General features: G+C 44.0%; 1 protein-coding gene across 1 annotated transcript; it reads left to right on the top strand.

Moving 5' to 3' along the window:
- Positions 1–74: 74 nt before the first annotated feature.
- trappc11 (trafficking protein particle complex subunit 11) lies at positions 75–18197 on the top strand. Its single transcript, XM_035744019.2, has 30 exons — positions 75–323; positions 822–1046; positions 1262–1431; positions 1534–1604; positions 1800–1914; positions 3612–3711; positions 3897–3970; positions 5481–5577; positions 5685–5818; positions 5906–6053; positions 6431–6524; positions 8363–8442; positions 9135–9213; positions 9329–9383; positions 10466–10611; positions 10824–10885; positions 10988–11120; positions 11241–11371; positions 11474–11629; positions 11821–12008; positions 12357–12505; positions 13379–13500; positions 13710–13829; positions 13941–14006; positions 14219–14375; positions 14666–14777; positions 14923–15014; positions 15145–15278; positions 16811–16978; positions 17262–18197. Exons 2-30 carry the CDS (start codon positions 840–842, stop codon positions 17304–17306), a joined length of 3405 nt encoding a protein of 1134 aa, XP_035599912.1. The 5' UTR covers positions 75–323; positions 822–839; the 3' UTR covers positions 17307–18197.
- Positions 18198–22946: the final 4749 nt, after the last annotated feature.

Below are 22946 nucleotides of genomic sequence, written 5' to 3'. Positions count from 1 at the left end.
GATACATTGAGGAGTGGCATGAACTCTTGTTGATTGTCCAGCAGGTGGCGGTAGTACTCAATATTCTGCCTGGGTTTGTGTTCACTAGCTAGCGAACGTTACATGTCAACAGAAGGCATCAGGAGACAGGAAGCTATTCGTCACTGGCTAACTAGTTGGCTTTGCTAACCTTACTGTTTGCTGACTGATGTACATTTTGAATTCGACACATAGTTGGAAATGTTACTTATGTAGCTAAGCACTTTTTTATTTTTCAGTCGGTCTGCAACACTCAGCCAGTTAGCTTACCCGAGTTGCCTAGCTAGCTAGCATTAGCTGGCTTGGTAAGTAGCTAGTTTGTTAATCGTCTTTACTACAAGCTACCATTTCTGTCACTGTGTGTACGTCGATAACTGATCATAACATGAATGTGTCAACGTGAATGTAGCCAGCTATTTCCACGAGCCAATGCAGTCCTATGTTATTGCCTCTTTCTTTCTGAATTGACTCTGGTGATTGTGGTTGTGCCTAGCTAGCTAATAATACGGCCATTGCAAGCTAAATCACAACTTTGTGATTGTATTTGTAGGGCAGTCATCAGCTGTAACAACTGTGAATACTTGTTTGACTCACATGTTTATTGTGTTTTGACTGTTTTGGGATTCTTTTCACAATGTATTCGCAATTCTGCTTGTTTCTGCCAGGTGTACAATGTCTTGTTGAAGTAAAAAAATATATATATATATTTCTCATCATACGAACATATGTTGTGCACCTGTCATTGCAGACGTACATAGCTATCTATAGTTGTAAACAGTCTGTGTTGTCTGTTCCATGTTTAGATTGCAGCAGCATCAATCATGATGAGTCCGACCCAATGGGATCTGCCCCCGGAGCTGTGCTGCCGGCCCATGGCCTTTGTGGCCCTGACTGGGCTGGATGTAACTTATAACGCCATCCATAGGGCAATATGGGATGCCTTTTGTGCCAACAGGAGAGCCGACAGGGTCCCCATCTCATTCAAGGTCCTTCCAGGAGACCATGAATACCCAAAGTGTAGGACCAAAGTAAGTGCTGCTTGATGAGGTTACCCACTTACATCATCTGTTCCCAAACACAAACATTTGGGGCGTATACACTAAAGCACAATGGTAGCAAAACTGTGTGCAATGGAAAACGTAAACAAGCGATCAGATAGTAGACGAGGCTACCTTCCTGTTTCAACCTGTATTCTTCAGTTTCATGCCTACAAGTGAATAGGACCCTGTTGTTGTTTTCTCAGAGAACCTCCTATGAGTGGTACATCCCCAAAGGGATCTTGAAGACAGGCTGGATGAACAAGCACCTGAACCTGGTGCCTGCCTTGCTGGTGCTGTTCTATGAGCTGGACTGGGATGATGCAGTTTGGAAGGAGAAGCAGTCTGAGTGTGCCACTAAAGTAGAGATAGTCAGGTACAGTAGTACTACTCCTCTTCACTGGTCATCAATGAAGATCTATAGTGGGTTTGTTGAGTTGAAGCAATGTATATCATGAATATGTCATGTCATTCACAGAACAAGCCTTCAAGGAAGAAACACCAAGGTTGCAGTTGTTTTAATTCAGAAGAAAACCCCTCTTCCTCCAGGTAATTGCATCTACAGTTATACAGATCATAGATGTTGATTGTACTGTTAGGTTTTATGATCAACATAGCCACAATATTACACCTGTAGGACTGACAACCATGTCAGTATTGTAGAGATTGTATTGTGTCATGCAATGTATGTTTAGGCTGCATACTTGGACTCTGACTGAATTTGTGCTGCTGCTGTCTGCCAAGGTGAGGACCTGGTGGCTTCAGAGAGGGCTGCTTCCCTGTGCAATGCCTGTGACCTGTCTGGGAAGTCTCTCTTCGTCCTCCCTCACACTGATCACCTCGTGGGCTACATCATCAGGTAAGTAATTCCTCTTGGTGGGACCCGGGATCAGATCAAAGGCCCTGAGCAAAATTACCGATAGCCGTGTTGACACCATCATATCTTAATATATGACATGTTTCAGTACCAGTGAAAAGTTTGGAAACTACTCATTCAAGGGTTTTTCTTTATTTTTACTATTTTCTACATTGTAGAATAATAGTGAAGACATACAAACGATGAAATTACACATGGAATCATGTAGTAACCAAAAAAGTGTTAAACAAATAAAATATAAGTAGCCACCCGTTGCCTTGATTACAGCTTTGCATTCTGTTGGCATTCTCTCAACCAGCTTCACTTGGAATGCTTTTCCAACAGTCTTGAATGAGTTCCCACATATGCTGAGCACTTGTTGGCCGCTTTTCCTTCACTCTGCGGTTCAACTCAACCCAAACCATCTCAATTGGGTTAAGGTTGGGCGATTGTTGAGGCCAGGTCATCTGATGCAGCAATCCATCGCTCTCTTTCTTGGTCAAATAGCTCTTACACAGCCTGGAGGTGTGTTGGGTCATTGTCCTGTTGAAAGACATATGATAGTCCCACTAAGTGCAAACCAGATGGGATGGCTTATTGCTGTAGAATGCTGTGGTAGCCATGCTGGTTAAGTGTGCCTTGAATTCTAAATAAATCACAGTGTCACCATCGCACCTCCTCCTCCATGCTTCAGTGGGAATCACACAGGCAGAGATTGACCTACTATTGACCTACATTGACCTACTGTGTCTCACAAAGACACTGCGGTTATAACCATAAATCTCAAATTTTGACTCATCAGACCAAAGGACAGATTTCCACCAGTCTTATGTCCATTGCTTGTGTTTCTTGGCCCAAGCGAGTCTCTTCTCATTAGTGGTGTCCTTTTGTAGTGGTTTCTTTGCAGCAATTTGACCATGAAGGCCTGATTCATGCAGTCTCCTCTGAACAGTTGATGTTGAGATATCTGTTACTTGAACTCTGTGAAGTATTTATTTGGGCTGCAATCTTAGGTGCAGTTAATTGGCCATTTCTGAGGCTGGTAACTCTAATGAACTTATCATCTGCAGCAGAGGTAACTCTGGGTCTTCCTTTCCTGTGGCGGTCCTTATGAGAGCCAGTTTCATCATAGTGCTTGATGGTTTTTGCGACTGCACTTGAATAAACTTTCAAAGTTCTTGAAATTTTCCACATTGACTGACCTTCATGTCTTAAAGTAATGATGGACTGTCATTTCTCTTTGCTTATTTGAGCTGTTCTTGCAATACTATGGACTTGGTCTTTTACCAAATAGGGCTGTATACCAACCCTACCTTGTCACAACACAACTGATTGGCTCAAATACATTAAGAAGGAAAGAAATTCCACAAATTAACTTTTAACAAGGCATACCTGTTAATTGAAGCTGGTTGCAAGAATGCCAAGAGTGTGCAAAGCTGTCATCAAGGCAAAGGGTGGCTACTTTGAAGAATCTCAAATATAAAGGATATTTTGATTTGTTTTACACTTTTCTGGTTACTACATGAGTCCATGTGTATTATTTCATAGTTGTGATGTCTTCACTATTAATCTACAATGTAGAAAATAGTCCAAATAAAGAAAAACCCTTGAATGAGTAGGTGTGTTGAAACATTTGACTGGTGTTGTATGTTACCCTTATCACGAAGCCTCCCTAGTATGTGTTATGTACTTATTTGCAGGCTGGAAAATGCGTTCTATGAGCATGCACAGACCTACTATTACACAGAGATTAGGAGGGTCAAATCCCACAAAGAGTTCCTCAACAAAACAACCCATCAGGTGAGACATGACAGAAATAATGTGTATGTTTTCCTGGTTCCCTATGATCTCCACACCCACTATGTTAATCAATGACTCCTCCAAGTCTCTCTGTGTCATTTTTATTTTAATGACTTAATTTGCAGCTAAGCTAATGCTGGTTATATCACTGCAATGTCATCAACTGGTGCATGTTGTTGTTGCAGTTGCTGTTTGTGAGACACCAGTTTAAGATTGCATTCTTCAGTGAGCTCAAGCAAGACACACAGAATTCCCTAAAGTAAGTTCAACACAGCTCTACTGGCTTGTGTTGTGTGTGTGTCTATATATGATTGGTCTTAGAATGCATCTCTCTAGTGCTGTCTGTCTGTCTGTCTGTCTGTCTGTCTGTCTGTCTGTCTGTCTGTCTGTCTGTCTGTCTGTCTGTCTGTCTGTCTGTCTGTCTGTCTGTCTGTCTGTCTGTCTGTCTGTCTGTCTGTCTGTCTGTCTGTCTGTCTGTCTGTCTGTCTGTCTGTCTGTCTGTCTGTCTGTCTGTCTGTCTGTCTGTCTGTCTGTCTGTCTGTCTGTCTGTCTGTCTGTCTGTCTGTCTGTCTGTCTGTCTGTCTGTCTGTCTGTCTGTCTGTCTGTCTGTCTGTCTGTCTGTCTGTCTGTCTGTCTGTCTGTCTGTCTGTCTGTCTGTCTGTCTGTCTGTCTGTCTGTCTGTCTGTCTGTCTGTCTGTCTGTCTGTCTGTCTGTCTGACTGACTGACTGACTGACTGACTGACTGACTGACTGACTGACTGACTGACTGACTGACTGACTGACTGACTGACTGACTGACTGACTGACTGACTGACTGACTGACTGACTGACTGACTGACTGACTGACTGACTGACTGACTGACTGACTGACTGACTGACTGACTGACTGACTGACTGACTGACTGACTGACTGACTGACTGACTGACTGACTGACTGACTGACTGACTGACTGACTGACTGACTGACTGACTGACTGACTGACTGACTGACTGACTGACTGACTGACTGACTGACTGACTGACTGACTGACTGACTGACTGACTGACTGACTGACTGACTGACTGACTGACTGACTGACTGACTGACTGACTGACTGACTGACTGACTGACTGACTGACTGACTGACTGACTGACTGACTGACTGACTGACTGACTGACTGACTGACTGACTGACTGACTGACTGACTGACTGACTGACTGACTGACTGACTGACTGACTGACTGACTGACTGACTGACTGACGACTGACTGACTGACTGACTGACTGACTGACTGACTGACTGACTGACTGACTGACTGACTGACTGACTGACTGACTGACTGACTGACTGACTGACTGACTGACTGACTGACTGACTGACTGACTGACTGACTGACTGACTGACTGACTGACTGACTGACTGACTGACTGACTGACTGACTGACTGACTGACTGACTGACTGACTGACTGACTGACTGACTGACTGACTGACTGACTGACTGACTGACTGACTGACTGACTGACTGACTGACTGACTGACTGACTGACTGACTGACTGACTGACTGACTGACTGACTGACTGACTGACTGACTGACTGACTGACTGACTGACTGACTGACTGACTGACTGACTGACTGACTGACTGACTGACTGACTGACTGACTGACTGACTGACTGACTGACTGACTGACTGACTGACTGACTGACTGACTGACTGACTGACTGACTGACTGACTGACTGACTGACTGACTGACTGACACATCATTAGTACTGTTTCTGATGCAGGTACTACAGGACTGCCTACAGCCTTGTACATGAGCTGAGAACCCACGAGACCAACATGCTGGAGATAAAGACCATGGCTGGATTCATAAACTACAAGGTGCTTTTGGATCATAATGAACTGGAATGCAGACATTGCGCTCCCAACATATAGACTGTGCTGTATACCCTGTTGAGTTACATGTGTAACAGAAAACCTCCTTTCAGATCTGTCGACTATGCTTCCAACACAATACACCTTTGGATGCCATTGCTCAGTTCAGGAAGCATATTGATCTGTGCAAGAAGAAGATTGGTAGTGCAGAGCTGGCATTTGAGCACACAGCATGGATGTCCAAACAGTAAGAAGTCAATACCCACTTCCCTACCATTCTTCCCTGATGCCATCCTTGATAATAACCAATCTCCACCCATTTTCTCACTCCCAGGTTCCAGTCTTTTGGTGACCTGTTTGATGAGGCGATCAAGCTGGGTCTGACGGCCATCCAGACTCAGAACCCTGGCTTCTACTACCAGCAGGCTGCCTACTACGCCCAGGAACGCAAGCAGCAAGCAACTCACCTGTGTGCCCATGAGGTACAGCAATGCATGTGTGACTCAGACAGCTGTCTTTCACAAGACTGCAGAAGCTTGAGAGGGAAAAATGTATATAGAGCCACTATTGCTGCACTTCCAACTGAGACTTACCTCATACTGGTGTGCCTCAAGGGTTTTATGTTAATGTCAGCGTTAATGTAATTGTGTGTCCATCAGGAGTGTGACACTAAAGACTTAGGGTGAGCAGAACCTCTGCATCATCAAGACAGTAGTTTTGTGAGAAGGTGTTAGAGTTCACAGTTAGCCATTGTTATGTAAATGACAGCGTGTCAGAAGGCCTCTATGCCCCCTCATGGCATCCCCCCCATGACCGTTATCACATGTTGATGGACCGTCACTGTATTTCCCTTTCGCAGGCCAGTGTGTGCTACCCCACCCCAGACCACCTGGAGACGCCCAGCGGGGCTCTGGACTTCTATGGGCAGAGAGCCTGGAGACAGGGCCACCAGAGTGAGTATGCCCTTCTCAACACTAATCTTTCAGCATTAAAAGTAGCTTTTACAGTGGGGGGGGAGTATTTAGTCAGCCACAAATTGTGCAAGTTCTCCCACTTACGATGAGAGAGGCCTGTAATTTATCATAGGTACACTTCAACTATGACAGACAAAATTAGAAAAAAAATCCAGAAAATCACATTGTAGGATTTTTTTATGAATTTATTTGTAAATTATGGTGGAAAATAAGTATTTGGTCAATAACAAAAGTTTATCTCAATACCTTGTTATATACCCTTTGTTGGCAATGACAGAGGTCAAACGTTTTCTGTAAGTCTTCACAAGGTTTTCACACACTGTTACTGGTATTTTGGCCCATTCCTCCATGTAGATCTCCTCCAGAGCTGTGATGTTTTGGGGCTGTTGCTGGGAAACACGGACTTTCAACTCCCTCCAAATAATTTCTATGGGGTTGAGATCTGGAGACTGGCTAGGCCACTCCAGGACCTTGAAATGCTTCTTACGAAGCCACTCGTTCGTTGCCCGGGCGGTGTGTTTGGGATCATTGTCATGTTGAAAGACCCAGCCACGTTTCATCTTCAATGCCTTTGCTGATGGAAGGAGGTTTTCACTCAAAATCTCACGATACATGGCCCCATTCATTCTTTCCTTTACACGGATCAGTCGTCCTGGTCCCTTTGCATAAAAACAGCCCCAAAGCATGATGTTTCCACCCCCATGCTTCACAGTAGGTATGGTGTTCTTTGGATGCAACTCAGCATTCTTTGTCCTCCAAACACAACGACATGAGTTTTTACCAAAATGTTCTATTTTGGTTTCATCTGACCATATGACATTCTCCCAATCTTCTTCTGGATCATCCAAATGCTCTCTAGCAAACTTCAGACGGGCCTGGACATGTACTGGCTTAAGCAGGGGGACACGTCTGGCACTGCAGGATTTGAGTTCCTGGCGGCGTAGTGTGTTACTGATGGTAGGCTTTGTTACTTTGGTCCCAGCTCTCTGCAGGTCATTCACCAGGTCCCCCCGTGTGGTTCTGGGATTTTTGCTCACCGTTCTTGTGATCATTTTGACACCACGGGGTGAGATCTTGCGTGGAGCCCCAGATCGAGGGAGATTATCAGTGGTCTTGTATGTCTTCCATTTCCTAATAATTGCTCCCACAGTTGATTTCTTCAAACCAAGCTGCTTACCTATTGCCGAGTCAGTCTTCCCAGCCTGGTGCAGGTCTACAATTTTGTTTCTGGTATCCTTTAACAGCTCTTTGATCTTGGCCATAGTGGAGTTTGGAGTGTGACTGTTTGAGGTTGTGGACAGGTGTCTTTTATACTGATAACAAGTGGAGGACAGAGGAGACTCTTAAAGAAGAAGTTACAGGTCTGTGAGAGCCAGACATCTTGCTTGTTTGTAGGTGACCAAATACTTATTTTCCACCATAATTTGCAAATAAATGTATTAAAAATCCTACAATGTGCTTTTCTGGATTTTTTTCCCCTCATTTTGTCTGTTATAGTTGAAGTGTACCTATGATGAAAATTACAGGCCTCTCTCATCTTTTTACGTGGGAGAACTTGCACAATTGGCGGCTGACTAAATACTTTTTTGCCCCACAGTATGTGTTTAGACTTGTGTGTACAGCTCAAATCAAATGTTATTTGTCACATACGCCAAATACAACAGGTGTGGTAGACCTTACAGTGAAATGCTTCCTTACAAGCCCTTAACCAAACATGCAGTTTTAAGAAAAATACAGGCGTTTAAACCAAGAATGCTGTTTTGATCAGTCTTTCAGGTTCTAAATATTGATTGAAATGTCTTATTTTGTATTTGCAGGTATCGATCCCCCACACATGGAGAAGGAGAAAGGAGGGATCCTGGCGCTGCAAATGAAGGAGAAGGATGTTCCCCACTCTGTTAGTCCACATTCACTCACTCATTCAGCACGACACAGCCATTCTCATGTTCTACTAACGCTGAAGCGTCTTTCAGTGCATGAAGGCGAGATTGCTACACAGGGTTGGGCCTGCGCATTCCATGAGTGTAGACCTATAGTAGGTTAATGGATAGCAAGCTCTCACCCTCATGGTAAATTGTGGAAGAAGGCCATGCCAGGTTTTCAGGTCAAAGGAGGTTCAGTTTTATGGTGTATGATGGTGAATAAAACCACTAAGCAGATCAAAAGTGAATTCTGGATTTGGATGATACTGCAACATCACAAACTGAAATGACCGATTTGCTCCATGAACAGTGAGGATGGAATATTTATTAACAGAGTTACCATATTGCCAGGTCTGTTGTTCAGTGGACGTTCATTTGAAAGGGCAAAGTTCCTACTACGTAAACAGAAGGTTCAGTCTTGTGGCATCCTTCACTAGTGATGTAGAGCAGTATCTGGTAATATATGATTCATTACATTTACATTTAAGTCATTTAGCAGACGCTCTTATCCAGAGCGACTTACAAATTGGATCACTTTTAGTAAGAATACCATGAGAACCGCACCAGAGTTTTCTGCAAAATACTGATTCTTCTTGGTTTAACTTGGTTTATTATGCCAAACGTGTGTGAGAGAGAGTCTCCCATTGTTCTGTTTGCTGTATTACAGGAGCTAATCATTGCTCTGCTCAGCAACGCTGTGGCTCAGTTCAAGAAATACAAGTGTCCTCGGATGAAGAGCCACCTGAGTGAGTTTTACCATGAGCTGAAGGGGAACAGTGCATTTGGAGCATATTGTTACCATAACCATCACTTTTGTGTGCGTCTACATGCACTTGTCAAAGTTTGTCTGTCTGTCTCCAGTGGTGCAGATGGGAGAGGAGTACAACCATGCCAAGGACTACACCAAAGCACTGAAGTAAGCCTGACTCAGCAGACACAGTGGGACAAAAGTAAAATGTGTTACTAAGTCAATTAGAGTATAATAACAAATCCCCACTGTCATTGGGCGCAAGCCTGACTTCCAGAAAATTACTGGACCAATTGCAACCATTGATGGCGACTAGATTATCGGCAGCGGATCTCCTATTATACCACAAACAGGCGCTAAAATCACTTGCACAGCTGATCTCAATTTTGCAACCAAATCGGCCATCGATTTACCTCTCCCAAAGTGAATTTCGGTGTTTACTCTTAGTCCTGTTTGCATCCAACATTTGTTAAGAAATTTCTCCCTCTTTTGGCTATTATCATCGGAACTATTGAGTCCTGCAATTTGAGGAGACTAAGGGCAATTTGTCTATTTGACAATCATTCTGTACAATTGATATAAAGTATTTAATTTCCTTGTTTACCATGGCAAATCTACTATGGCAAGGTAGCTTACCCTACACATTTTATGAATGGGAAAAAATCATGGTGTCTGATACATTTATCGCTTCCAATTTATGTATCCATTAATGTTTTTACTTGTCTGAAAAATATAGCTTATGGCCATTTCTTATCAAGAGGGGAAGGACGTATTTCTGAACTGTAGGCAACACATTTGAAACTAAATTATAATTGTTTTTTTAATCAAATTATATTGTATTCTAATAAAGCTATTTTAAAGTTGCACAAATTATATATATTTTTTTAAGTAAGGTATTTTAAAGCTTTAAAAAACACAACAACAGACATATAGCATACAGTTTTGTCTCTACGTCATTGTGATGAGCTTGTTCATGGTTAAGCTGGTAGTGAAGAGTAACATTTCCTATGTTGTGTGGATGGCAGAGATTATTGCTTTATTTGTAGAACAGTGTGATGACACTGAGTAGTGAACCTTTTATATGTTCCTACAGGACTACAGTAATGAGGCCTGTAGAGCTACTGTGGCGTATTAACTCGCTATTATTTTGGCAGTCAAAGCTGAAATATTATAAATGTGATTAGATTGAATAATTAAAAGAGGATCATTGTGAAACTTACCTACCTATGTTGGTCTGTGTCTATATGCAGACTGCTGGACTATGTGATGTGTGACTACCGTACAGAGCGCTGGTGGAGCCTGCTCACCTCCATCCTCAGCACAGCGCTACGGTGCTCCTACCTGATGGCCCACGTCAAGGACTACATCACCTACTCCATGGAGCTGGTCGGACGAGGTACAGGATGGTATAGTACAGGACACTCTTCAGCTGTACCCAGCTCTCCCCAGATGACATTTTCTGCTTCTATGGGCTACTTAGTCAGTTTAATATGTTGCTTATTTACAATGTTCAGTTTGTTTAGAGCCTGGCCATCACCTTATCAACAGCAGCAGAAGTCCATCGTCATTTACATTTTTCCTTAAGTTCCCTTTTGTCTATTTCTCCAGCTTCTACTCTACGGGAGGAGCAGAAATCCAGGATTGAGAAGAATCTCATCAAGGTCCTGATGGTGAGTTGAAGAAATGGCACCCGTCACATCACCCGATGTTCATGTGACTGTGTAGCCCCTGTTCTGTGGATGTTAAGGCTGAGCCTGTGTCTGTGTTCATAGAACGAGGTCCCAGAGGCAGAGCCAGATTGTGACCAGGCCTCAGCCAAGGCTGCCCAGGCCCTGTGGAGCGACCGCATGTCTCTGGCTGGCAGCAATGAGTTCACCATCGAGGTGCAGGACTACGTACCCTTTGGTTAGTACACTTCTACAGTATACCTACCGAGATCATTCAATTATGCATCAAGATCTTAAACGATACAAGAGAGATTCTGTGAACAGCTACTTAACATATACCACACATTTGTCTTTCCAGTCCAGTGTAAGGCCAAGTTCCTGTCCCCTAGTTTCCACGTGGATGACCCAGTCCAGCTGCATGTCTACCTGAGGGCTGACTGCCCTCACCCTGTCCGCTTCTCTAAACTGTGTGTCAGCCTCAGCAACCAGGTACAGACCCACTACATAACTCTACTACCCCACCACAATCCATGCAGGTACAACCACTCTCTGTTGACTCGGACTCTCTGGTGGCTCTCTGTCCTTCTTCAGGAGTATAACCAGTTGTGTGTGGTAGAGGAGCCGTGTAAGTCTCAGGATATCCTAGAGGCCTCCAGTCAAGAGAACATGTGCCTGGTCCCTGGCAAGACACGCATATACAGCTTCAAGTTTGTGGCTAAAACTGAGGATGTGGGGAAGAAGATAGAGGTAAGAGAAAAAGTGTGTCACTCAGGGTGTCCTAAACTGTGCTGTACTGGCATAGCAGACACAGATTTAACATAACCAAGCGAGATGAAGAGCATCACCCTTTGATCTATCTTATGGATTTGTGCACACTGTGTGTTTAGCTTTGTGTGTTTAACTTTGTGTGTGTGTGTGTGTGTGTGTGTGTGTGTTAGATCACAGCGGTGGACCTGATGCTGGGCAGTGATAACGGCCGCTGCGTCTTCCTCAACTGGCGAGGTGGGGGAGGAGATGCTGCCTCGTCCCACGAAGCTCTGCTGGCGGCCAGGTCCTTTAAGAGCAGGGGGCGTGTCCCAGAGCAGCATGTGGAATGGGACACCGTGTCTATCCAGGCCAGCACCATGTGAGTCTCCATAGTGTTCAGTTTAATCACACTATGTCACGTCACTGATTTACAAGATCCATGTATGACATGCTTCACTGTCTGCACGCCAAGGTAGAGAGACATTTTCCATAATGCACTGCAACATTTCAAGTAACGGGAGCTGTGATGCTGTACCTTGCCATTGTGTGTATCGCATTGTTTACTAAATCTCTGGTTAAACTAACCAGTTAAAACTAAGGTAATTAGCTCACAGCATAGAGGAAAATGTCGCCCTCAGTTTTTTCATACTGTCATAAGTTCAAAACATAGTTGAGTTGGTAACAGATGGTGTGTCATCCTAATCTGACAATGTGTTTTGTTCTTCAGGATAATCTCTCGCATTCCCAAGATCTCTGTTCAGCTGAGTCACGAGCCCCCTGCTCTGAACAACGAGATGTACCGCATCACTGTCTCCATCCAGTCCAACGAGGAGACACTGACCAAAGATGTCAAACTCACTGCCGGACTCAAACCAGGTAGGCAGCATTACACCACAACTGTTTGACACAGCACAGGATCAAATCAAATGGTATGTAGATGTAGGTAGAGTTATTAAAGTGAATATGCATAGATGACAACAGAGTAGCAGTGATGTAAAGAGGGGGTGGGGGGCAATGCAAATAGTCTGGGTAGCCATTTTACTAGATGTTCAGGAGTCTTATGGCTTGGGGGTAGAAGTTGTTTAGAAGCCTCTTGGACCTAGACTTGGCGCTCCGGTACCAGGGTAGCAGAGAGAACAGTCTATGACTAGGGTGGCTGGAGTCTTTGACAATTTTTAGGGCCTTCCACTGAAACAGCCTGGTATAGAGGTCCTGGATGGCAGGAAGCTTGGCCCCAGGGATGTACTGGGCCGTTCGCACTACCCTCTCTAGTGCCTTGTAGTCGGAGGCTGAGCAGTTGCCATACCAGGCGGTGATGCAACCAGGCAGGATGCTCTCGATGGTGCAGCTGTAGAACCTTTTGAGGATCTGAGGACCCATGACAAATCTTTTCAGTCCTGAGGGGGAATAGGTTTTGTCATGCCTTCTTCATGACTGTCTTGGTGTGTTTAGACCATGTTAGTTTGTTGATGTGGACACCAAGGAACCTGAAGCTCTCAACCTGCTCCACTGCAGCCGAGTCGATGAGAATGGTGGCGTGCTCGGGCCTCTTTTTCCTGTAGTTCACAACTTCAGAATCAGAAACTGCTTGACACAGGATAGAACAGGAAACAGACTTCTCAGAATGGGATTTAAATGGGAAATCTCAGTTTAAGGAATTCTATTTCTATGGACCTTACAGCATTGGGAAAACACTGACATACGTTGGTTAGGTACCACAAGCTTTGATATTTGTCCCACCACCTTAAGGTCAGGATGCAAACCTCACACAGTCCACCCATGTGACCCTGAACGGTTTGGAGATGTGTGACGAATCCCATCCTGCACTGCTTCCAGACATTGCCATTGGAGACCTCCAGCCGGGAGAAAAGGTACATCCCCCACCCACCCTCAGGCCTGCACAACCTCACTGTCCATCATGAAAAAAAGCATGGCCAATGGAGAATCTCCATTAATATAGCTTTTTGGGCCAGGACTAGGCTTCATCTGTGTCTGGGAAACCGGGCCCCCTTGTTTTGCTGAGATCTCTTGAGGGACATCAGCAGTGTGTTGTTTGTACTAATCGTTCTCTATTGAACAGGTTGAGAAGTGTCTGTATGTTCGTTGTGTCACCACTGGAGCCAGAATCTTCCTGTTCCATGTTGCCTATGCCTTGAGCACCAAGGTGGAGGGCAAAGACATCACCTGCAGGTGTCACAAAGTGAGTTTGTGCACTGAAACATCACTCATTGCTAGTTTCAGTATTTGTGACTTGTGTCCATAAATATGTATGAAATTAACTGTTTGTTGACAATAGCTTTCTTTTTTGTAGGATGAAACCGTTACCATAGAAACCGTTGTTCCATTTGAAGTTGCTGTGAAGTTTGTATCCACAAAGGTTTAACTTATTTTCCCTCTATTGATGTTGTTGGCATTGTTGTGCAAATGTAGTTTTGAGTGCAGTTTTGAGTGCTGTTTTAATGGTGTTTTGGGCACAGTTTTAATGTGGTGTTGAATGCAGTTTTGAGTGCAGTTTTTTTGTTCAATGTTGGTAAGTCAGTGCTTGTCAGTGCAGCGACTTCAGTGATAATGGATCATGTTGTGTTTCAGTTTGAGCCCCTGGATAGAGTGTATGTGGACATCCCCTTTCTGCTGATGACGGACATCCTGAGTGCGTCCCCTTGGCCTCTCCACCTCGTGACCAGCCAGCTGCAGCTGGCCCCCACCATGGCTGCCATGGACCAGCCCCAGTCCCAGGTGGAGCAGGGTATGACACCACCGTCTCTATGGTCTCGTCCCAGTTGGCACCCTATTCCCTCTGAAGTGCCCTATGGACCCTGGTCAAAAGTAGTGCACTATATAGGGAATTTGGGATGCACACTAAAGCTCCCTCTGACATAGCTCTGCAGGGGAAGCCTTAACATCTCCCATCTAAGACCATATATTCTAATGACCCCAGTCGTTGTAGTTTCAGTGTGTGTTAGTAGTTTGTAGCATAGAAACACACCTGAGTTCCTTGTAGCCTAACCTTCAGGTTTGGTTGTTGTTTTCCACCAGTGGTGCTGCAGACAGGGGAATGCGCCAGCGAGTGTTTCAGCCTTCAGTGTCCCCCTGTGCTCAACGGGACGAGCAGCGTGGCGTCTGGACAGTACCTCATCTCCTGGAAGAGGTGTGTCTGCTTGACTCCAGCCGGCCATTCTCCTGTTCTCTACTCTGACATTTTTCCTCCTGTCAAGCACAATGGAAAATGCACAAGGTCAAGACGTTTTCTTTTCCTGAAGCTTTAACTCATTACATTTGTATTGCTATTTCAGGAAATCTTGGTGTGCAGATGCACCTGTTGTGACGACTGTTGCCACCCTCCCCCATGTGATGGTGGAGACCATTCCTCTATATGTTCATGCAGGTACAGCATGTCTTGATCTGAATGATGTATTATTTTCACAGTTGAGTCTAAAAAAAAATTCTGTCCCATTCAGAGTTTCTGTCCCATTCAGATGTACATAACAATGGTTCCCTGTGTCTGGTGGTTACAGAGCTGCCGTCGTTTGGAAGGGTGCGGGAGTCTATGCCAGTGAGGTACCACATCCAGAACCGGACGGGGCTGGTCCAGGACGTGGAGATGTCTGTGGAACCCAGTGATGCCTTCATGTTCTCTGGCCTCAAGCAGGTAGGTCTCTGCAACATGCCCCCCCCCCTTGGTAAACACATCTAAGAAACTGTAAAGTAGCACAAACATATTACTCACTGGCTTTAAGTGCAATAGTTACTTCTTAAGGATGTCGCAGAATACAGTTCCCATGCAGGAACATCACTCAGCGGAATTTCAGAGCGACCACCTATAGTTTTTGATAAAACTCAAACTTTCATTAAACTTTCATAAAAATACACATTCAAGGTAGTGAGTTAAAGCTACACTCGTTGTGAATCTATCCACCAAGTCAGATTTGTAAAATGCTTTTCGGCGAAAGCATGAGAAGCTATTATCTGATAGCATGTACCCCCAAAATACTGCAACGTCACCTAACACGACAGATTTTGCGTTAGCCGGCGCTACCCAAAACGCAGAAATAAAATATAAAACATTCATTACCTTTGACGAGCTTCTTTCTTGGCACTCCTAGATGTCCCATAAACATTTATTTGTGTCTTTTTTTCGATTAAATCGGTCCATATATAGCCTAGATATCGATCTATGAAGACTGTGTAATCAAGGAAAAAACTGAGTTTGATAACGCAACATAATTTTTAAAAATTAAAAACTTTTGTAATGCAACTTTAGGTATTTGTAAACGTTAATAATCTATCAAAATGATCACGGGGCGATGTTTATTCTTTAGCTCCACGTCTTGAAATCATGTCCGGATATTTCTCAACCAAAACATCCTGTCGGAGACCGGAAGAAATCGGCTCCCTTGTTTCGGTTTGACCAAGAAACAAATCCGAGACAAATGACAAGACTGTTGACATCGTGTGGAAGCTGTAGGTATTGCAACCTCGGCCCCATTTAATGTGGGTCACTTTTAACAATTGGTTGAAGTTGTGCATGGATATATTTTCGCATTTTCAGTGATCAGATTTTCCTGCACTTTCCGATGAAACGCACGTTCTGTTATAGTCACAGCCGTGATTTAACCAGTTTTAGAAACGTCTGAGTGTTTTCTATCCACACATACTAATCATATGCATATACTATATTCCTGGCATGAATAGCAGGGCCTGAAATGTTGCGAGATTTTTAACAAAAAGCTGCGAAAATTCGCAGCCTCCCTAAGAGTTTTAACTGCAACCGTCATTTGGTGTTTATTTCTGTGCAACTCAGCGACGAGTCCACTACGAGCCTGATACAATCTTGAGTACTATTGTGAGATTCCATACAGCCTGAGACAAATTGAGTACAGGACAGTGAAATAGTTACAAGCAGACAACTCTCTACTACACTCCTTATTGTTGTCAGTTCAACATGCATGCCAAGGGTACAAAGGGTACAAAGCCAGAGTTCGACTTGACACTGGTCTGTTTTGAGGCTGGAGTTTCCACCATTATTTGTATTCCAATTTAAACTGCTGCCTAACAACACATGTAGTAGAGAACCGATGGTTTTCATTCAGAATTAGACTAGACTAGACCATACCATTTGAGGACCCATGCGGTCTCCAGTCTCTTGCTCTACATGCCCTTAGTGTCACGGTGTTTCCCCAGGTGCGTCTGAGGATCCTGCCTGGAGCGGAGCAGGAGATGTTGTATAACTTCTACCCTCTGATGGCAGGGTACCAGAACCTTCCCCAGCTCAACATCAGCCTGCTGCGCTTCCCTGCCGTGTCCGGACAGCTGCTTCGCCGCTTCCTCCCCTCACGCATCTTTGTCAAGGTACACTTCTTCTCTATTCATTCTAATTCTATGTTAACAGCCACTAGGCTCTTTCTAACCACATGGCATATTCTGTAGATACATCTCAGTGTTAGCTGCAGCGCTGTTAACTGACAGTAATATTGAGACATATTTACATAGAATATAGTTGCAAAATTAACCAACTTAAACTCGAAATTCACCTTCCATCAACCAGTGAAGTGTTCATATAATTATGTTTGAGTAGACTGTAGTGCAAAATCAGTAAACTACCCTAATACTTATTTTTTTAAATATATTTCAGCCCCAGGGCCGACAAGCAGAAGATGCCTCCATTGCAGCGGCTTGAGATCCATAACAAGACCCCACCCCTAAGTGAATACTAGTTTACCTGAAACACATCTCTCACCTATTGGGCTCAACTGGAAAATGTTGTACCACAGATGCATTCACTTTTTGACCTCCTGTAAATCACGCTTTTAAAAGGATGCTTAACTACAATAGTTTACTTTATAATCTTGATTGATCCGTAACTGATTAATATTGTAGCTTGCTGATCTAAAACCTTAGGCTTTTGTTATCATGTCATGTAGCTGTTACACGGGGTGTGTTTGTAAATTCACTCCGGCTATTTACTCCGATTTCAGAGCACTCTTGTCTTAGTGTGCCAGAGCGCAGAATAACTGATGGATTTCTGAACGAGCAACACACACTGAATATGATCAGTGTCAGTAAACGTAGACAAAAAGTGTAGTTAAATTGTTGCCAGCAGTAAGTTCGTCACCAACACTCTGGATAACATGAAAGCCTAACCAGCTCTGTTAAGGTGAGTAAAATAGTCAGAGTTAGGTGTTAGGCGTTCTCTCATTTGTGTCTGGAAGGAGCTAGCAAGCTAGCCAACTTCAGCCAGTTAGCTTGGATGCTTGCCATTGTGAGGTCAGAACACTCGGCTCATCCCTACTCCTCGGCCAGAGCAGAGCATCCAGTGTGCACTCTGAACACTCCGAGAGCGAAACGCTCTGAATTTACGAATAGTGCGCACTCTGGCACTCCAGTGAATTTACTAACACACCCACAGTAATTTCCCTCACATTTTACTTGATCAATGATGCAGTTCCTCATTAATCTTCAAACTAAAACATTTGAGTGAGTTATGAATGTGTGTGTGTCACTGACTGTCAAATGTAATGAATACAGTATAACTAAGACGGCATAGTATTAAAGGTTTTTGTGAAGATTGTACAGCCTCAAATGCCTTGTTTTAACTTGAACCAACTGTAATGATGTGATGTCATCAGGCCTGCCCTTGAATTCAAAGTTCAGGGATGTTTCAGCATTTAGACAGGTTAAATCCAACTCTGCTGTGGGTGATCCTTTCTACTTTTCCTGAGAACAGTCAGATAGCAGGTGAGGGCTAGTGGTTCAAGTAGTATTTAACAGAGTTGGCGTCATTTCAGGAAATATACTGAAATTCCAGTTCTCTTAAATGCTTTTAATTTCTAAATTGACTGGAATTTAAATGGAATTCACCCCAACCCTGGTATCGGATTTATGGGGAATGATACTCATCATGGGATAAGTCAAATATTTGCTTCCATCTGCCAATTTATTGGTGTGCCATTGGAAGTTCCCACCTTCAACAATGTTTGGAGTATTTGCTCAGTGGTAATGTGGAAGCAGGTATCACACATTGAGAAGAAGGGTTGCTCTATTGCAGGGATCGACAACAGGCAGTGGACGATGTAATTTGACACAGTTCTGGGCTATTTTTTTTTATACAGTACCAATCAAAAGTTTGGACACCTCATTCCAAGATTTTTCTTTATTTTTTACACATTTCTACATTGTAGAAAAGTAGTGAACACATCAAAACTATGAAATAACACATGGAATCATGTAAAACAAAGTGTTAATCAAAATATATTATATAAGTAGCCACCCTTTGCCTTGACAGCTTTGCATATTTCCCTGATCTCTGGAAATGTCTGCATTATCATTCTCACGTTGTGCCTTTCCACAGTGGAATCTGCTGTGTGACTATGCATGTATTGCTCCTTTCACCATAACAATATTATTTTTGAGAATGCTATCCGGATTTCTTATGTCTGGAATGATTTATGTTTTATTGAATTCTTATTTACAATGGCGGCCTACCCCGGCCAACTCTGTGCCAATTGTGCACCGCCTTATGGGACTCCTAATCACGGCCGGATGTGATGCAGCCCAAACCCAGGACCTCATACAAAAGGTGAAGGTGTGTGTTCTCAGTCTGATCTTCTAGGGTATCATTAGAACGGTCTACATGATGTGACTTGTCGAACTGGATCTACTGAGCAAACAGTACCACAATATGTAGCTTAAATGAGGAACCATTTAGACATGTTGAGACATATTCAATTATACAGTTTGATGTTAGGGAATGTTTACATCAGTTCAAAGTACAGATTTAGGATCTTAATTTGAGCCAATTTGCTACAGCAGGAAAATAATCCTGCAGCAACAGGAAATGTGAATTATAATTAATGGACATTTTTTGTTACAACAAATCAAGTCTGAAATTTTAAGGTGGAAATAAACTTTAGAAGCCTTTTTAAACATCGAATACACTACAAGTTTGCATTTCCTGCTGTAAAGGAAATTCTAAGCAGTGATCAAATTAAGATCCTAAAGTGAAAACTATATGAAGGATTTTTTTTAAATTACTTGTCCAAAGAAACATGAAAGGTTTGTCAAACTGGCTAAACTCAGGAAATAGATTGTTTTTAGTTTCAGACAGAAACTCTGTTGTTCTGCTGGGATGGACATTAAAATCTCAAAGGCACTTACCCTTTGGGCAAGTCAAGAGCACATTGTTAGAACTGTCAGGTAAGTGCAGTTGAGTGTCAGACAGTAGAGGTCAAGATTTTTGCCTTCAGCAAAAATGGTAATCTTGCGTTAAGCATACTGAGATGTCAGATAGGATTTTTGCCTTTGAAGGCAAGTGACCAAAGGGCAAGTGCCTTTGAGATTTTAATGTCCATCCTGTCAGAAACTAAAAACACTCTACTGCCTGGGTATAGCCAGTTTCACAAACTTTTTGCGTTTCTTTGGATGAGTAAATTATTTGGTATGTTTGCTAAGGGGATTGGTCAAAAGCAGGCAAAGCAGCAATCTCCTAAAATGGCAGAAAAATTTGCCCATCATAAATAAATTGATGTCTCAAAAGACAAAGTTGGCCACTGCAGGCCAAGTGAGTGCTCGCATCAATAAGAACTATCAAATCAAATTTATTTATATAGCCTTTCGTACATCAGCTGATATCTCAAAGTGTTGTACAGAAACCCAGCCTAAAACCGCAAACAGCAAGCAATGCAGGTGTAGAAGCACGGTGGCTAGGAAAATCTCCCTAGAAAGGCCAAAACCTAGGAAGAAACCTACAGAGGAACCAAGCTATGTGGGGTGGACAGTCCTCTTCTGGCTGTGATTATAACAGATTATAGTTAGATTATAACAGAACATGGCCACGATGTTCAAATGTTCATAAATGACCAGCATGGTCAAATAATAATAATTACAGTCAGAACAGTTGAAACTGGAGCAGCAGCACGGCCAGGTGGACTTGGGACAGCAAGAAGTCATCATGCCAGGTAGTCATGAGGCATGGTCCTAGGGCTCAGGTCCTCTGAGAGAGTGAAAGAAAGAGAGAATTAGAGAGAGCATACTTAAATTCACACAGGACACCGGATAGGACAGGAGAAGTACTCCAGATATAAGAAACTGACCCTAGGCCCCCGACACAAACTACTGCAGCATAAATACTGGAGGCTGGGACAGGAGGGATCAAGAGACACTGTGGCCCCATCCGAGGACACCCCCGGACAGGGACAAACAGGAAGGATATAACCCCACCCACTTTGCCAAAGCACAGCCCCCACACCACTAGAGGGATATCTTCAACCACCAACTTACCATCCTGAGACAAGGCCGAGTATAGCCCACAAAGATCTCCACCACGGCACAACCCAAGGGGGGGCGCCAACCCAGACAGGAAGATCACATCAGTGACTCAACCCACTCAAGAGGGACAGCATGAAAGAACACCAGTAAGCCAGTGACTCAGCCCCTGTAATAGGGTTAGAGGCAGAGAATTCCAGTCGCTTCCGGGTTGGAGCGAGCGGTCGCATTCGCACTTCGCTCTGCAGGTTGTATAACTTTTTCATTACATTTCATTATAGTACAACGGTTGATTTGTCTAATCTTAGCAATTCTTCTTAGCTAGCTACATAGCCGTCCTTGTATCAGAGATAATTGCATAATTATCGTATTTCGTCGCCCTAACGTAGCCTTCACTGCTATTCGCCCAGGAGCTAGCAAGCGCTAGCTAACGCACACAGATTAGCATCACTGTAGTGCTATTCACTCAACTGTACGACTTGATTAGTCTAGTGTTAGCTAGCTACATAGCTGTCTTTGTTTCCAAGATAATTGTGTAGTTTAGTGTGTGTAGCCTTGGAGTGATTATCTTAATTCACTGAGGTTCGCTAGCCAGCTATTTGTCGTCCTTAACGTAGGAGACTCTGCTAGCTAGCCAACAGCTAACAGCTAACAGCTAGCCAACAACAACCCGGTCGCATTCCGCTTCGCTCCACAGTTAGTATCACATTTTCATTTCATTTCATTACAGTACAACGGTTTGATTTGTTTGATCGTAGCTAGCTACATAGCCGTCTTTGTTTCAAAGATAATTGTGTAGTCTAGAGCGATTTCCTAGGTTAGCTAGCCAGCTATTGTCGTTCTTTTAACGCAACGTAACGTAAACAACACTGCTAGCTAGCCAGCTAGCCCCGATTAGCAGCACTGTAGAAACTATTACACTCAACGGAACGACTTGATTAGTGTAGTGTCAACAACGCAGCCACTGCCAGCTAGCCTACTTTAGCAGTACTGTATCATTTTAATCATTTTAGTCAATAAGACTCTTGCTACGTAAGCTTAACTTTCTGAACATTCGAGACGTGTAGTCCACTTGTCATTCCAATCTCCTTGCATTAGCGTAGCCTTTTCTGTAGCCTGTCAACTATGTGTCTGTCTATCCCTGTTCTCTCCTCTCTGCACAGACCATACAAACGCTCCACACCGCGTGGCCGCGACCACCCTAATCTGGTGGTCCCAGCGCGTACGACCCACGTGGAGTTCCAGGTCTCCGGTAGCCTCTGGAACTGCCGATCTGCGGCCAACAAGGCAGAGTTCATCTCAGCCTATGCCTCCCTCCAGTCCCTTGACTTCTTGGCACTGACGGAAACATGGATCACCACAGATAACACTGCTACTCCTACTGCTCTCTCCTCGTCCGCCCACGTGTTCTCGCACACCCCGAGAGCTTCTGGTCAGCGGGGTGGTGGCACCGGGATCCTCATCTCTCCCAAGTGGTCTTTCTCTCTTTCTCCCCTTACCCATCTGTCTATCGCCTCCTTTGAATTCCATGCTGTCACAGTTACCAGCCCTTTCAAGCTTAACATCCTTATCATTTATCGCCCTCCAGGTTCCCTCGGAGAGTTCATCAATGAGCTTGATGCCTTGATAAGCTCCTTTCCTGAGGACGGCTCACCTCTCACAGTTCTGGGCGACTTTAACCTCCCCACGTCTACCTTTGACTCATTCCTCTCTGCCTCCTTCTTTCCACTCCTCTCCTCTTTTGACCTCACCCTCTCACCTTCCCCCTACTCACAAGGCAGGCAATACGCTTGACCTCATCTTTACTAGATGCTGTTCTTCCACTAACCTCATTGCAACTCCCCTCCAAGTCTCCGACCACTACCTTGTATCCTTTTCCCTCTCGCTCTCATCCAACACTTCCCACACTGCCCCTACTCGGATGGTATCGCGCCGTCCCAACCTTCGCTCTCTCTCCCCGCTACTCTCTCCTCTTCCATCCTATCATCTCTTCCCTCTGCTCAAACTTTCTCCAACCTATCTCCTGATTCTGCCTCCTCAACCCTCCTCTCCTCCC

This window comes from Oncorhynchus keta, chromosome 30 (genome assembly GCF_023373465.1).
Source record: "Oncorhynchus keta strain PuntledgeMale-10-30-2019 chromosome 30, Oket_V2, whole genome shotgun sequence".
Classification (NCBI taxonomy): domain Eukaryota; kingdom Metazoa; phylum Chordata; class Actinopteri; order Salmoniformes; family Salmonidae; genus Oncorhynchus; species Oncorhynchus keta.
The sequence above is the reverse complement of the archived record's forward strand: the minus strand, read 5'-3'. Positions and strand labels throughout refer to the sequence as shown.

Excerpts from the sequence above, each read along its gene's own strand:
- trappc11 (XM_035744019.2), top strand. The coding sequence starts at position 840 with ATGATGAGTCCGACCCAATGGGATCTGCCCCCGGAGCTGTGCTGCCGG. Across the intron at positions 11,121-11,240 it reads GCAGGACTACGTACCCTTTG|TCCAGTGTAAGGCCAAGTTC; the intron begins GTTAGTACACTT and ends TTGTCTTTCCAG. Across the intron at positions 13,501-13,709 it reads ACCTCCAGCCGGGAGAAAAG|GTTGAGAAGTGTCTGTATGT; the intron begins GTACATCCCCCA and ends TCTATTGAACAG.